This window comes from Meles meles, chromosome 1 (assembly GCF_922984935.1).
Source record: "Meles meles chromosome 1, mMelMel3.1 paternal haplotype, whole genome shotgun sequence".
Classification (NCBI taxonomy): Eukaryota; Metazoa; Chordata; class Mammalia; order Carnivora; family Mustelidae; genus Meles; species Meles meles.
In genome coordinates, this window is record NC_060066.1 from 207,906,481 (window position 1) to 207,923,629 (window position 17,149).

Below are 17,149 nucleotides of genomic sequence, written 5' to 3' on the forward strand. Positions count from 1 at the left end.
TTGATATTTATTTCACCTGAGTGAGAATGTTGGCGAGTATTGCTAGATCCAGGATTAACCGTTGTTGGTGTCAGAAAGAAAGAGCAACATTTTGGATTTTCTTAGATACTAAGCAAGACTGTTCCAAGGTTCCTTATCCTTCTCGCGTGGACCAAGCATTGACTGAGCATCTCCTTAATCAGCCCATTACCACCAAAGGACACTGGCGCCCCAGGGTTACTATATGCTTTTTATATAACTGATGATAGCGTTTGTAATTTTCAGGGAGCATGGGAAAGAGAAAAACTTCTTATCAAAAAACATCAAGGACCCATGAAAGCCATCTTCCACGTGATACCACGTCACAGGGACCCCCTGGTCCTCCAACCGCTTCATATAGAGCAAGGCATCATCTCGGACGATGTCATGCTCACAGCTTACCACGAAGGCTGCAGGAAGCTGAGCGATGGTCTCATCATCCCTGAGCAGAGGGGCATTTTCTATATCGAAAAGATGTTTGTTTTCCAGGTAGGCAGCCTCATTAAAAGGGCGGGGAAACAGAGGTCGGTAGCCTGGCTTTCTGAATCTGCTGGGAATGTTGTCCGCGCTGAGCCACTTCTGGTACTTTCTCCAGACTTCCGGGGGTATGAAGGCACCACCCAAGATGGCATCCCACCAGTGAGAGTCGATAACCAAATATTTGAATGCACATGTCATCATGAACTTCTGGGAGAGGAATGGGACATTTCGGTTCTGCCAGTGGGAGGGCAGCTGCAGATTGATGACCTGGGTAACTGGATAAACCAAGACCTGGGCCCTGATCTGGGGAAGATCCCATCTGCCCACCAGAGCCTGGGTAATACAGGCCACATACCCTCCCCCAACGCTGTCTCCACACAACACAACGCGGGAAGGGTCCACCCCATAGCTTTTCAGGGCCTTCAGGAAGTGAATGGAGGCATTCAGGCAGTCTTGGTAAATGCTGGGGTAATGGTGATCAGGAAGCTTGCGGTACCTGAGAAGCAAGCAGGGAACAAAAGCACAGCTGCTGGGAGCCATTTTACCTGTGTCCTCGACTCCTCCTTGCAGTACTGTCGCTGACTAAATCCCCAGAATGGCTCTGAGAGGAAGGGATTTTTATCCCCCTTCTATGGAGATGAGGATGTGAAGAGCCTCCCCTTTGTCTTCGAGGCAGGGATTCTTGACTCCAACACTAGGCTCCGTCTGCTGCCTGGAGACGCAGACACTCCACATAAGATTATTCGACTCAAAATCTATTTGAAGTGGAAGCAAAACAACCAGGAATGCCAGGAAAGGCAAAGGAAGTTACTGTTCGTCTCACTGGCTGTCTGGAGAGGAAGGGCTGAGGGAACTAGAGCTCAAATAAAGGGTAAGTTTCTTGGGGTGCCTGGGTGGCTCAGTGGGTTAAGCCTCTGCCTTCAGCTCAGGTCATGATCTCAAGGTCCTGGGATCGAGCCCCACATTGGCCCCTCCGCTCAGCAGGAAGCCTGCTTCCCCCTCTCTCTCTGCCTGCGGCTCTTCCTACTTGTGATCTCTCTTTCTCTGTGTCAAATAAATAAATAAAATCTTTGAAAAATAAATAAAGGGGAAGTTCTTCTTTCTTTCTTTCTTTCTTTTTATTTTTTATTTATTTATTTTTATTATTATTTATTTTATTTATTTTTAATTTTATGTTTATTTTAATTTTATTTTTCCTTCAAAAAATCTAATGACCAAGGTTTGTTCTTACTAATGACTCAAGTAGCTGTCTTTCCTTCAGGGTTTGGGGAAAGAGGGAGCAGGTTGGAAGGCGCCATGAGGGTGGAGGTGAGGAAAGGTGGGCAGGCAGGAAACAGACACTGTTCTGGCTATGGGGAGCATCCAGAGGGCTGCTCTGAGTAAACCCCCAGAGTGTGTCTCTTCGTGGGAATTCAAGGGCAAAGAGAAAGGCCTTTAAAGTGAACTTCTAGATGTGTATACCACAGTAAAATATTATTCGGCCATGAGAAGGAAGGAAATCCTTTTTTGAGAGAGAGAGCATGAAAGCAACAGTGGGAAAGGCAGAGGGAGAAGGAAAGAGAATCTTAAGCAGGTTCCACTCTCAGCACAGAGCCCAACATGGGGCTTGATCTCACAACCCTGAGCTCATCACCTGAGCCGAAATCAAGAGTCAGATGCTTAACGGATTGTGCCACCCAGGTGCCCCCTGGGTCTTTTCAACTATCCAGAATAACAGTATCCTAAGCAATTTCCTGAAAGGTTTTCATACAGATGTTCCTTAACACTTTTATGTGTTCAAGGAGTATTTTCATTACCACAAAGGTCTTCTCAGATATAGAGTCTGACCGAAACTCTTATCAATGGGATTTTAGACACAACGCTGAGCTGGTCAGGAAGTATGTCGTGTACCGGAAAGACATTGCCTTCCTCAGTCTCATGAAGAAGACCAGAGATGCTCAGTAAATTGCTTTAAGATGCACAGATGCACTGTCTACTCAGCCTGGGGACAGCCAAGATTTGAGAGGCCTTGAGTGTAGAGGTTGAATCTAAAAAAGTGGTTTTAGTTTCTCTCACTTGCCTTCTTGAAAGTGTTGCCCAGTGTCTTCTTGTGTCTTGAGACATTCCTGGCATTTATCCCTGCAGTTAGTGAGTTGTTTTGACAACACAATAAACACCTGCAGAATCATCACCCCAAACAACAGCCAGGACCTTGACCATAACCTTCAGCCGACCCTGTAATATCCCCACCAGCATCTCATCTCACTGCCTTCCCCATCTGAAAGAACAGTTACCTTGAATCCTGTATCCATCATCCCTTTACTCCCCTTTTAACATAGTTTTATAATGTCTATACATATTCTTTACAAATACTCTTTTGATTTTGCCTTTAACTTGATAAAAAGAGTCTCAGGCTTTAAGTAATTAAAAAAATGTTCACTTATTTATTTTATACTGCTAAGATGGATTCACATTCTGGGGTGTCCTCCCAGTTCTTTTTTTTAAATTTTATCCATTTATTTGACAGACAGAGATCACAAGTAGGCAGAGAGGCAGGCAAAGAGAGAGGAAGGGAAGCAGGCTCCCTGCTGAGCAGAGATACCGACACGAGGCTCGATCCCAGGACCCCGGAATCATGACCCGAGCTGAAGGCAGAGGCTTTAACCCACTGAGCCACCCAGGCGCCCCCCAGTTCATTTTTTAAATAGTTATGTAATATTAGTAAGAGAAAGGATAAGAACCACATGATCCTGTCAATAGATATAGAAAAAGCATCTGACAAAATATAGTATCCTTTCTTGATAAAAACCCTCAACAGAGTAGAGATAGAGGGAACATACCTCAACATCATAAAGGCCATATATGAAAGACCCACAGCTAATATAATCCTCAATGGAAAAACTGAGAGCCTTTCCCCTATGGTTAGGAATGAGACAGGAATGTCCACCCTCCCCACTACTATTTAACATAGTACTGGAAGTCTTAGCCTCAGTAGTCAGACAATAAAAAGAAATAAAAGGCCTCAAAATAGGCAAGGAAGAAGTCAAACTTTGACTATTTGCAGATGACATGATACTCTATATTTAAAACCTGAAAGACTCCATCAAAAATTGCTAGAACTAATACATGAATTCAATAAAGCTGCAGGATATAAAATCAATGTGTGGAAATCTATTGCATTTCTATACACCAATAAAGAAGCAACAGAAAAGGGAATCAAGCCCATTTTCAACTGCACCAAAAACAATAAGATAACTAAGCCTAACTAAAGAGGTAAAAGATCTGTCCTCTGAAAACTATAGAACACTTATGAAAGAAATTGAAGAGGACACAAAGAAATGGAAAAGCATTCCATGCTCATGGATTGCAAGAATAAACATTGTTAAAAAAAAAAAGAATAAACATTGTTAAAATGTCTGAACTGTGCAATCTGCACAGTTAATGTAATTCATATCAAAACACCAACAGTTCTCACAGAGCTAGAACAAACAATCCTAAAATTTGTGTGGAAATATGAAAGACCCAGAATAGCCAAAGCAATCTTGAAAAAGAAAGGAAAACTGGTGCCATCACAATTCCAGACTTCAGGCTCTATTACAAAGCCCTATTCATCAAGACAGTATGGTACTGGCACAATAACAGACACACAGATCAATGGAACAGAATAGAGAACCCAGAAATGAACCCACAACTCTATGGCCAATACATCTTCAACAAAGCAGGAAAGAATATCCAATGGAAAAAAAAGACAGTCTCTTCAACAAAGGGTGTTCGGAAAACTGGACAGTCATATGCAGAAGAATGAAACTGGACCACTTTCTTACACCACACACAAACATAAGTTCAAAATGGGTGAAAGACCTAAACATGATAAAGGAAACCGTCAAAGTCCTAGACCAGAACACAGGTAGCAACCTCTTTGACCTCAGCCACAGCAAATTCTTACTAGACATATCATCGGAGGCAAGGGAAACAAAAGCAAAAATGAACTATTGGAACTTAATCAAGATAAAAAGCTCCTGAACAGTGAAGGAAATTATCAACAGAACTAAAAGGCAACTTACAGAATGGAAGAAAGTATTTGCAAACAACATATCTGATAAAGGGTTAGTATCCAAAACATATAAAGAACGTATCAAACTCAACACCCTAAAATACAAATAATCCAGTTAAGAAATGGGCAGAAGACATGAACAGACGCTTTTCCAAGGAAGACATCCAGAATTCTTACAGACGCATGAAAACATGCTCAACATCACTCATCATCAGGGAAATACAAATCAAAACTACGATGAGATACCACCTCATCCCTGTCAGAATGGCTGAAATTAACAACACAAGAAATAACAGGTGTTGGTGAGGACGTGGAGAAGGGGGAATCCTGCTCCAATGTTCATGGGAATGGGAACTGGTTCAGCTGTTCTGAGAACAGTTTGAAGTTTCCTCAGTTAAAAATAGAACAACCCTATGATCCAGCAATTGTACTACTAGGTATTTACCCAAAGGATATAAAAATGCAGATTCAAAGGGGGTACATGCACCCCCAATATTTACAGCTGCAGTATCAACAATAGCCAAACTATGGAAGGGAGCCCAAATGTCCATCTACTGATTAATGCATAAAGAAGATGTGGTGTATATACACAGTGGCATATTATTCAACCTTAAAAAGGAAGGAACTCCTGCCATTTGCAATGACATGGGTGGAGCGAACATCCATGGATGAATGCTAAGTGAAATAAGTCAGTCAGAGAAAGACAAATACCATGTGATTTCACTCATGTGGAATTTAAGAAATAAAACAAATGAGCAAAGGGGAGGAAAGAGAGAGAGGAAACAGAAACGGACTCTTACTTACAGAGAGCAAACTAATGGTTACCAGAGGGGAGGAGGATGGGGGAAATAGGGGACGGGGATTAAAGAGTGCACCTGTGGTGATGAGCACCTGGTGATGTACGGAAGTGTTAAGTCACTATATTGTACACCGGAAACTAATAGTACATTGTACTGTACTAGGTTAACTAACTGGATGTTAGCTATGTATGTATGTTAACTAACTGGAATTTAAATAATCACTTTAAAAAAAAAAGGAGAAAAGAGTCTCTTTTTTCCCTTTGTTCACTGGTTTTGCTTCTTAAATTCCACAAGTGATTGAAGTCGTATGGTATTTCTCTTTCTCTGGCTTCTATCCCTTAGCATTACTCTCTAGCTCCATCCATGTTGTTGTAAATGGCAAGATTTCATTCTTTTTAGAGAGAGGGAGACAAGTCGTAAGAGTGATAGAGAACAGACTGAGGGTTGATGGAGGGAGGTGGGTAGGGGGGTGGGGTAATTGGGTGATGGGTATTAAGGAAGGTACTTCTGATGAGCACTGAGTGTTGTATGTAAGTGATGAATCACTGATGACAAGAAGTTAAAAGTTAAAAAAGATGTCATTCTTTTATGGCTGAAAAAAGAAAAAAATATATATATATCTCACATCTTTATCCATTCACCTATTGATGGACACTTAGATTGCTTCCATAATTTGGCTCTTTGCTGCAATAAACAAAGGGGCACATATATCTTTTCAAATTAGTGTTTTCCTATTCCTTGGGTAAATACCCAGGAGTATGATGACCAGATAATGGGGTAGTTCTATTTTTTTTTTATATTTTTATTTTTTATTTTACTTATTTTTTTAGTAACCTCCACTGCCTTCCACAGTGGCTGCACACAACGGTCTGGAAAGTCTCTTTTTTCTCCCCACCCTCGCCCACACTTGCTTCTTGCCATGGTTTTTCACGCACTCTGTGTTGATGGGCGTTTGGGTTGTTTTGGGGTGTTCGCCCTTTTGAACAGTGCCGTGCCCGGGTCTGTGCGCACACATGCAACAGTGCCTCTTGGGGGTTAGGGTCTCTCTCTCTCTCTTCTACAAACCAGCCACGCGCTCATGCCTGCCTTCTCCCACCCCTGTGACCCCCACTGACTTTCTCCAGCAACTCACCCAACCAACAGCAGCACGGAGTCTGTCTCCAGGACCAGCAAACTGCTCAGGTTGTGGGAGAAGTCTGCAAGAGTAGAACTGGTCACAGCAGTGGCCACCCCGAGTGACCTCTAGGGATGTCATTCCTGCCCACCCCCCCCACCCCCTCCCAGGACCTCAGGGAGAGCATGCCAGTCCCGTCTGTTTTCAGCTTTGGGTGTGATGTTCTCTTTCTGTCCCTGTTCTTGCCTCCTCTGCAGTGACTCTGGGTGGTTCTGTCTGGGCAAAACCAAAAAGCCAGACCACACATCAGACACGTGACATCTGCCCCTGGTTCCTAGATGCTGGGGCTCGGATGGACCTCAGAGACTCACCAACTGCAACATTTCCTTTTACAGTGGGGGTGGAGGGGTGGGGGCTGAGGACCGGGGAAAACTTGGTGACTTGAAACCTACAAAACCAAGACCAGGGATGGGAGGTAGGCCTGCCCTAGAATATTAATGATAATTACACACACGTACATACAGATATGTGTTACTAAGAAATAAGCAATGGAGGGATGGGCCATTGTTATTAGCTGAGTGGTACCTCTGAGGTTCTCAGAGGACAAGTCCATTCTCAACAGCGCATGAGCCATCCTGGCACAGTGCCAGACCATATATGTACCAAATAAGCCTCTAATTCAGTGGGGATCCACCTTGGTTCTGCACAGTTGTACCAGAGAGTTTTTCCAAGTCCTGATGCCCAGGCGGAGCCTCAAACCAACTGAACCAGTGTCTCTGGGGCTGGGGAACGAGCAGCAGAAGCTCCCAGATCGTGCCCACAAGGCCAACAACCGGGAAGTTGGGAATGACTGATCTGACTGAGAGAAGGGATGGGTTGGGGGGGGGCGAGGCGGTCAGGGGGTGCAGGCTTCATTGACACCGCTCTGGGGAGGTGATGGAGGAGAAGTCACATTGGAGTGGGGAGTGGGCAGCTCCTAAGGAGGCCTCCACCCTGCTTGCAGATCAGCATCATCTGGGAGTTTTTTTTAAAATGCTGATGCCTGGGCCCCACCGCTGAGCTGGACAGCAGCCTGGGCAGGCCCCGGGTGTGGAGATGACTCTAAAACACCCCGGAGGCCGGACAGGGGGTGGGTTTCAAAGCACAACCTGGGTGGAGACGGCTGCTGGCCCTCCCCAAGCCATTTCCCCTGCCCTGCTCTGCCTCCCTGGGACATTACATTCTTTCCCTCAAGCCCCTGTTTCGGGCTCTATGCTTGTGCTCCCTTCCACGTAGAACTAACAGGGCAGGAGGCTAGGGAGGCACCTGCCCTGAGTGCCGAGAGGCTCAGCAACCAACATAAATACTGCTTTAGGGAATCCCAGTAAATGTCACCAGGATCCGTGATGAACGGACCTCCCTATGAAAATCTCAAGTAGACGAGAACCTGCCTTGCCTTTGTACAATTCACCCGCCCCTGTTGGATCCCATCGCTCAATGAACATTGACAGTGTGTTCATCATAGGACTTTTTTCTGCATTATTATTGAATTTTTGGATATACTGCATAAAAATATTATTAATCTTGAAGACTGTGTTTCTCGGTGCCCCTTTCAAGATAGAGCACCCCCCTCCAGACTCTCTTGCCTCCCAGGTCCCCAGAGAGTGTTTCCCAGCCTCTGTAGGGCCGGATCTTACTCATTGGTTGCTTGGGCCTGGGCTCAAATTTTACTTTTTGGAGAGGCTTTGTCAGGAAAGACTAACGATGCATCTGAATCATTCTCTACTCCATCTCCTCGTGCTCTCACTCTGTGAAATGACCCTAACTTGTTCATTTTCTCTTTCACTGCCCTGCCTCCTCATTTGAGTAGGCTCCATGAGGGTCTTCCTTGCTCTCCACTCAGTCCCCTAGACCTGGAAGAGAGTCTGACACAAGGTAGGTAAATACTCAGGGAATATTTGCTGAATGCGTCCTGGCTTTACTTTTAGAAATAACATCGTGGCCCACGGAGGAAGGCTAACAGCCCTGGGCCCCTAATGGGGCGCTCCTGGGGGCCTCTGAAAGGGAAGAACTGTCTTGGGGTGGGTAGGTGGGAGATAACCATTGTGGACCTCTGAAGGAGAGCATCTTGGCAGCAAATGAGGCTGTTGTTATTTTCACCGCCAGGTGGCAGTACACCCTAATTCCAGGGACCTCGCTGGCGTCCAACCATCCGTCCATCCTTCTGTCCATCCATTTTTGTGTTCATTCATGAACACAACCTTTCACCCGATTATCCACCCATCCATATTCATGAACCCAGAGAGTCATTAGAAAATGTAAAGCCACAGGCAAGGCATTGGGGAGGAGACAGAAAAGAAAACACAAGTCTTCCGGGCATGCTTGGAGTTTCCATTTTTAGGTGCAGAAGAGAGACCGTAAGTAAGGAAGCATGCGAAGGAACCAGATAAATTCAGACGGTGACAAGCACCATGAAGAAAAAGTAAAGGGATGATGTCAGGGATGGAGACAGGGGCATAGCACTCTAAGGGATGCTTCCTTAGGTTAGGTGTTCAGGGAGGCGGCTCTGAGGAGAGACTGGAAGGACAAGCAAGGACCCACCAGTGAAGCAAAGCCAGGAGGGGCGAGACAGATTTTGGGGAGGCCCGGACAGCAAGTGCAGAGGATTCAGAGTTAGGAGGAGCCAGGAGTGTCGGGAACACAGGCGAGCCATGTGGTTGCGGTTGCAGGGAACTGCTTTGGGAGGAGAGAGACCCAGGGAACCTGGTCGGAAAGGTGGGCAGGGGTCTCCAAAGCTCTCTGGGCCTGAGAGCTTGGTTCCATCTGAGGGCACTGGAGAGCCACAAGCAGGGTTTCGCGCAGGACTTGGAAGCTCTGGCTTGTATTTCTTTAAAAGCTCTTTCTGGCTGCCAGGTGACGAATGGACTGAGAAGCAGCAGGAGAACCAAGAGGGTCAAGGGGGCAGGCAAGAGAAGGTGGGGTCTTGGATCATGGTGGGGTTCAGAGCTTAGGAGAAATGCATGGGTTTGGGACGCAGTGTGGGTGGAGAATAGCTCGGAATAGCCAGTGGTGTCAGTGAGTGGTGAGGGAAAGAGGAATCAGTACCCCAGTCCATCCGTGAAAGCCCGACTGAAACACGGCACTAGCTTCACCTTGACCGAGACTGTTACAGTACAGAAAAGAACACCTTCTGTATAGAGACGCACACCATCTGCTGACGTGAGTCCAGAGCCCTTAGTCTGGGCTCCCTATAAAAATTCCCAACTGTTGATTCCTTTAAGTTATTCCAAAAAGGTTCTCGTGGGAAGGGTGGCCAAAGCTATGCACATAGATGAAGTTCTTCTTACCCAGGCTCCCCAAGAACCCGCCTCCTCCAGGGAAGAAGATGATGCCTCGCCGGGGGCCAGAAGATGCTGCCTTGGGCTGGAACAGCCTCACAGGTATGGTCCCAAAATACAGGTCAGTTACCGTAAGTCTATCATCTTTCTTTACTCTCACGCCAGCTTGCAATAATTTGAGAAATCTGAACCTGGAGCAAATTCCCAACTTCTCAAATATTTCTTCCTGTTGGAGGCAAGAGAAAGAGGGAAACTGTAGGAGAGGTCAGGACCCATCCAGACTGCAGAGGACACCTGTCACCTATCATCGTGAGGATGTCTTTGCAATCTCTCATTTGCCTCATCCACGTGGACACTGGGCCCATCGGGAAAGACAGGCTCTAGGTTGTGTCCAGAGGGAGGGCTTGGTTTTCAGAATGTCCTCCCAGGAGAACCATAAAAGACTATGGACTCTGAAAAACAACCTGAGGGTTTTGAAGGGGCGGGGGTGGGAGGTTGGGGGAACCAGGTGATGGGTAATAGGGAGGGCACGTATTGCATGGAGCACTGGGTGTGGTGCAAAAACAATGAATACTGTTATGCTGAAAAAATAAATTAATTAATTAAAGAATGTCCTCCCCAAAGACTTTGATTGAATAATGGTAGGAATTTGCCAAAAGCTCAACCACATTTGGGCTGAGTGGTTGGTTACTGAACTGAACAAAGCCAGTGGTCCTAGGTAACTGGCTGGCAACTCTCCTCTTCAGCTCTCCAGCCTCAGATGGCAAAAAGGGTCATCACCTTGGTCAGTAGCTGCCATTGCCCTTGGGCTATGATGGATTCTTAAGCCATGTTTGTGTTCAACAGAAGAGAGTAACCATTAGGGACGTCTGCTGTTGACTCAGGAGGAGGGGGCAACGGCACAAGGTCATTCATTTGCCAATGTGCATAGAATTCCCCTGTTTTTAAACTAATGTGGTCACTCTAGCTATAAACAAATGTCAATATATATCATGAAATATAGTTACGAGTCATATTGCATGTACAAAATGCTTTCCAACCATTTTGGATCATCTCTTCCAAGGAGTTCACATTAAACACGTGTCCTTCTCATAAGGAAAACAACATGAGATGATAATAATAAAATAAAAACAGCTAACACTTATGAGTCACCTACAGCACACCACCTACAGTACTGGTCCAGGTGGTTACGAACCAGACTAAGCTTCTCAGCGACCCTTCTGAGGCAAGCACAGTTATTAGCTCCATCTTATGGATTCGGGAAACTAAGGCAAACCAAAGTCAACGCCAATGGGTAAGATGCAGAACATGTGTTCTACACCACTAAAGTAGAAAGAGCTTGGATTCTGGAGTCAAGCAAATCTGAACTCAAGTTTTAGCTTATCACCAGTTAACTGAATGGCCTTGGCCGTTACCTTCTCTGAGTTTCCATTTCCCTCATTTATAAAATAAAATGGTGTCCATAGCCCAAGGATGAGGCTTGGGAATGAGATGTGACCACCATGTGGAGTGTCTCCCTGGTGGGTCCTGGCAAGTATGAGTGCCACCCCTTCTCTTGCTTCTCCCAGGTCCTCTGGGATGCCCCAGTGCCTTCCCCAGTGCATCCCCAAGGCTTCGATTTCTTGAATGAGAACTCCAAACAAAACCATTATTTCCCTGCTTCAGCTGGAGGAGAATGAGGTGAGCTTGGCCCCCATCTCAGGGCACCAGATGTCTGTATCGAGACAACTTGGAACTTCACTGGCGAACTTAGCTCTGAGCATCAGGACACCTCCTCTCAGTTCAAGTGGGCTCCAATGGTCACCTCCTCCCCAGCAGTTTCCCCAAACTCCCTGTACTCATCCATGGCTCACACGGTTTCCTGGAGCCCTTCTACCTGCCCCCTAGGTAGATGGATGGGAAACTGACCTTCAGCTCCAATCAAGACCACGTTCTCATTGACTGATGTTATCTCTCCTACTCACACTGAAGGTTGCTGTCTCCTTGAGTGCCCTAAGTTTTCTAACCCATAAAGTTTCTTCAGAACCCCTCAAGGTTTTATTACATGCTATGGCCACCCATGTGTCTTCCCCCAGCCCAGACTGAATTCTTCTTGTCAGCATTTTGCTTGTCCTCACATCTCATTCATCTTTTTGCCTCCAACATCTAGAAGAGTAAATGTTTCAGGGAATTTGAACAAGGCAGTGTGATGACAAGCCTTCCTTAGCATGACCTTCTCAAAAGTCACTAGATATGGCCAGGAAGTTAGATTTGGTTTGGTGTGGTTTTTCCAACCATGAGTCCATAGTTTCCAGAGCTGGTAATGTAGGACAAAGGCAAGGGAAGAAAAATTAATACTTATTATTACTTATAATATTATAACTATATCATGTATAGATAACTATAATAAACATATTGCTTGTATATAAATATTATCATCATCACATCAATACTGTATTATTATAGTTATATTATAAAATTTTAAAAAATATTTTATTTATTTCTTTGACAGAGAGAAATCACAAGTAGGCAGAGAGGCAGGGAGAGAGAGAGGGAAGCAGGCTCCCCGCCAAGCCCCAATGCGGGGCTTGATCCCAGGACCCTGAGATCATGACCTGAGCTGAAGGCTGAGGCTTAACCCACTGAGTCACCCAGGTGCCCATATTGTAAAATTTCTAATAATGTATCAGTAGTAGTATAAATGGGAGCATCAGCAGGTTAGGGACACCTGAGGTCCAGAACTTTAGATAGAGATTGAAACACTTTCACAATATTCTAGCAGCATTCCCCCTAAAATAAAATCCATAATCCTTGTTATATTGTTCTTTAAATCTTTTCGTAAAACTGCAAAATTATTACCGAATAATTTCAGGAAATGCTCTGTCTTTGCCTTCAAGGACTTGACATGAATACTACCAATAATCTACTTACACTGAGCCCTTTCTGCAAGCCCATCACTGTGCCGCTCACCTGATATGCATTTCCCATTCAATCCCCTCATCACCCCTATAAAAAGCATCTCTTGCTATCCTCGTTTTTCAAAGGAAAAAAAAATGGAGGCTCAAAGACATCAGACCACAAAGCTAACAAGTGGGAAACTTGGGGCTCAGACCAAAGATTGTCTGACACCAAAAGAAGGCACCTGATTTCTGCGCCATAAAATCTTTTTAGGCTTTTCCTCCAGCCCTTTAAATTTCTTATTCCTCCTGTACCTGTTTGTCTTCCAGAACTGAATGAACCCTAACTACTTGGGCATCGTTTTCTTCATCTGCAGAACCCCGTGATGGGCCGTGTGTCCTGGGGGCACCCAGCCAGTGCTGGAGGGCCCAGATGGGACGTCCCAAGTGTCTTCAGATCTGTGAAACTGGACACGGAAACCTCTGGGAAGATGCAGGGGGAAGCCAGCAGGGGGAGGTGCAGTCAATTGCAGACCCATGGGAAGACTTAGCTCCACGTCCCATAGAAGCAGCCTGCTTTGCTCCTCCAACTGGAGGAAGGAAGAACTTCTCCTCACCTAGCAACAAGCTCAGCCAATAAAAAGATACCACGACTCAGCCAATGAGAAACGATCCCAGCCCTGGCCTCCATCTTTCTTCCAAGGGACTTTCACTCAAAACAGCCCTCCCACTCCCTCTGCTTCTCGGTAAAGAAGGGTTTCACCCCTCAGATCTCTGGATTTGTCTGTGGTTTGCCATGACTTGAATGCCCCCCATTGCAATTCTTCTGCTTTTCCCTCTTGCTGGCAAAATAACTGGCTGTGTTACTTCCAAGGTCTATCACTGCCCGTCTTGTGAGCGCCCCCACGCGGCGGTCATCAGCAGGGCTGGCAGCTTGTGAGCGACTCTTGAAAAAACACTGAAGGTTGGAAAGATCTGGACTTTCCTGGGTCTCACACTACCCTGTAGTTCCACGTGAAATCACCCACTGGTCTGAGACATGGCCAGGATAAATAAGAGGGATGAGAGCTTTGCACCCTCAGCCTGTCTCCTGGAGCCAGTAGCATTTTTTGTAATTACAAACTAGACTTGTGCATGTCTCTGAGAGTCATGCATATCCACAGTGGAATATTCCAGCGGCACAGAGAGAGATTTTACTTCTTCACCAAACACAGTGAGCCCTAATGATTTTGTCTACGTCTTTCACCAACCTGATGAGATGGACACTGTTGTTTGCCTTTCACAGATGAGGAAGCACACACAGAAAGGTTAAGTACATGGCCCAAGATCCCATAACCAGGGCTGGGATGCACACACTGGCAGGCTGGTTGCAGCCTCGGCTCCTTACCGAGGCCTCTGGCCTCTTTCTACCGTTGCTCTACCTCTGCACCTCCCGCCAGGTAAGCAGCATGAACTATTTGGCTGTTGTCACCCAGGATTAGGATATCGGGGTTAAATCCAGTGGGCTATCTCCTACCAGATGCCAAATCTTTGTTTTTAAATCTGCGGCAGCTCTAGGCACAGAGTGGCCTGTCCACATCCCTAGTCCTGGCTCAGAGCCTGGCCAGCATGGCCACTCTGACATGCTGGGTGAATTCACTTCTGATTTGATCAGCAAATGGAAAGCACCTAGTAGGCAGCAGGTCTGAGCTTGGGGCCAGGGTTGCAAAGGTGGATAAGGCAGTCCCTGCTTTCAAGGAGCCTACAATCTATGCAGGGGAGAGAAGACCTATAGGCAATTAGGCGTCAAGGTCAAAAGACGCTGTGGCTGAAGCCAGTTCATTCCCTGTTAGGCTGAAAGCCCTCTGAAGGAAGGGACCGGGTCTGAAATCCTTTTGGAATCCTCAGAAAGCAGCCCAGGGATGGGCGCTCAGTAAGTGTTTGATATTGGAAAGAAGAAAACGGGGGCAGGTGGGAGAGAGAAAGGGAAGAGGAAGGGAAACAGAACCACAGACACAAAAGAGAGTGTGGCAAAGGCTGCCTTGGGGGAGTCTGAAGAGGAAAGGAGGGGCAAGGTACAGGGAGAGAGGAAGGGAGCCCCAACCCATTACAGAGCCTGAGAGCAAACTCACCAAAGTGAGCACGTACAGGAACATGCAGTGCAGAAATCTCAACTTGGTGGGATGCTGCAACGTAGAGGGGATGTCTGCTGTGAGGAAGTGCTGAAGGACAGCCCAGATGAAGACGCCTACAAAAAAGCTGCCCAGAAGTGTCAGTCCCAGGATAAGCATGTTCCCAATGCTTTGAGGAACTGTTGCTCTGGGGAACCAGCCTGAGAGCTTGTGTTAGGAGAACCTGGACTGGCTATACCAGCTGTCTCCTGCCTTTTGGGGCTTAGCCTTGAAACAGCGCCCTGACCTGTCTTCTTACATGTGAACTCAGCTGAGCCAATAGGAACTGGAAGGACTACTTCTCTGAAAAATGCTGGCACCAAGATAACCAGTCATGCCCATCAGTGGGCGTCTTGGTAGATGGGTTTTGCAAAGGTTTGGGCTCAAACAGCCCCTGGCACTTGGGCATGACATGGTTGCCCAGATCTCTATGGCCTGATTTTTCAACTGTAGAATACAAGACAGCCAGCCTTCCCAGCCAGGCTTCCTCGTCAGAGGGTGGTTACAGTGGGCAAAGCACATCTCATTCCAGTTAGTTAGCCCAGCCCCACTTTGATGGACACATGAGTCTAGGCTGTGGGGGGAGGCAGTGTAGTGGAGGGTCAAGAGGATGTACCCAGATGCCAGCCTGGCTAGCTTTGAATCCTGCCTTTTCGGCTTGCTGGCTCTGTGGCCTTAGGTAAGTTATATCTGTTCTCTGCTTCTGAGCTTCTCCTCTAGAAGAAGAAGATAATAATTAGCTGAAGAATTGTGAAGCACGCTGGAAAGAACTTGAGTGTGCAAATATCCTCTTTTTCAAGCATATCTTATTTAGCTATAACAAATAAATGTATGCACACCCAGGCATATGTAAGACGAACATAAATCGTTAAATATATAGCTCAAAGAATTTTTACAAAGTGGACACACCCAAAGACCAGCACCCAAACCAGGATATAGCACATCTCTAGCATCCAGACATGCCCTCACTCCCTCACGGCCAAACTCAGTTGGCTGATTTCTGACTTTTATATGAATGGGTGTATCTGCCACGTCGTCGTCTCTATTGATCAGTTCATTCATTCTCATTCCTGCATAGAATTCCATTGTATGAATCCGCCACAACTTTTTATTCCTTCTGCCACAGATGGACCTCTGAGTTTTTGTCCATTCTTGATCGATGGCCTCTCAGCTCCAAATGCAATTATTGTCTGCTTTGTAAAAATAGACCTGCTAATTTCAGTCCTTTCCCTCTGTCGGTTGGCAAGGAGGCATTGTCAGGAAAGGGTGCTGGAGAGACCTCTGAGGAGAGCAGCCTCTGCTCCCTGTGCCTGGGGGCTCACGTGGCAAGCTTCTGGGGTACGTGTGGCTTTGCTAGCACCCATACTGTGGTGTGTAAAGAAAGTTAACATAAGGAATCATTAACTGTAATAGGGTACATGAGTCACAAGAGATCAGCAAGCAAGAAGTAAAGAGAGTTCAAAAGTGTATAGGAATTACAGATACAAAAAAAAACAAGTATTCCCTCTAGGGCTGAGGTAACACACCTCTCACCCCATAGGGCCGAGGTCTAGAGCTTGTCAGAGAGGCATGGCATGACTCACTGACTTGAGAGTGAAGTTTCCCTTTTGCTGTACCAATGGGACTTGCTGACATCTACCCTGCCTCCTCACCCCCGAAGTTTGTTGACAATCTTCTACCCACCCCCCCTTCCACCAGGTCCGAGGGAAAGCCATTCATTCACAGGGTGCTGTCTTTCTGGAGGCGCTCTGAAATGGAACTACCCAAGGGGACTGGAAGGGAGAGCTACTGCAGGAGCTGGAGCTAGAACAGCCATGTGCAGAAGCCTACACACGCTGCCTCGTGGACCGGAGAAGCCACCCGAGCTACTGGAGCTGGGCCAGTATTGCAAGTATTCTACTTGCAAAAGCAAGTAGAATAATGATGTGCCCCGGGAGTTATTGAAAATAACAGTCACTAAGCCAGCAATTGGTGGAGGTTAAGAACTGGGTGATGCCAACAGAGGCAGAGAGCTTAACAGAGAGATCAGAGAAAGCCAAAGAGAACCCTGATGAAAACCATGTCATCCCAGTGGTTCGCTCACTGTTCAAGTCTGCAGCCCCTGCAGAGTGCTGTCAGAAGCTGCACACTGAAGGAAATAGACTTTCTTGACGCAGTTCATCCGAGGCACTAAACAAGCAGACAATATAGGCAAACAGCCCAGGGAGGAGGCGTGGAGGAGTCGTTATCCCAGTGTGGCTGCAGTATAATCTCTAAGTTCCAACAGCAGCAGAAAATGAGACATGCTAAGAACCAGGAGAAGTGTGATCCATAGGAAGAAAAACACAGGCCGCAGAAAGTACCTTTGAGAGCACCCAGATG

General features: G+C 46.3%; 1 protein-coding gene across 1 annotated transcript; it reads right to left on the reverse strand.

Moving 5' to 3' along the window:
* Nucleotides 1-219: 219 nt before the first annotated feature.
* On the reverse strand, nt 220-14,908 carry AADACL4 (arylacetamide deacetylase like 4). Its single transcript, XM_045999986.1, has 4 exons — nt 14,750-14,908; nt 9,772-9,988; nt 6,464-6,527; nt 220-994 (listed from the first exon to the last, which is right to left on the reverse strand). The coding sequence occupies exons 1-4, from the start codon at nt 14,906-14,908 to the stop codon at nt 220-222; spliced, it is 1,215 nt and encodes a 404-aa protein (XP_045855942.1).
* Nucleotides 14,909-17,149: the final 2,241 nt, after the last annotated feature.

Coding starts and splice junctions, on each gene's coding strand:
- AADACL4 (XM_045999986.1), bottom strand. CDS start 14,908: ATGCTTATCCTGGGACTGACACTTCTGGGCAGCTTTTTTGTAGGCGTC. Junction 6,528..9,771: donor CGGGTTCTTGGGGAGCCTGG/GTAAGAAGAACT, acceptor CTACTCTTGCAG/ACTTCTCCCACAACCTGAGC. Junction 995..6,463: donor TCCGTGCTGCTGTTGGTTGG/GTGAGTTGCTGG, acceptor CTTGCTTCTCAG/GTACCGCAAGCTTCCTGATC.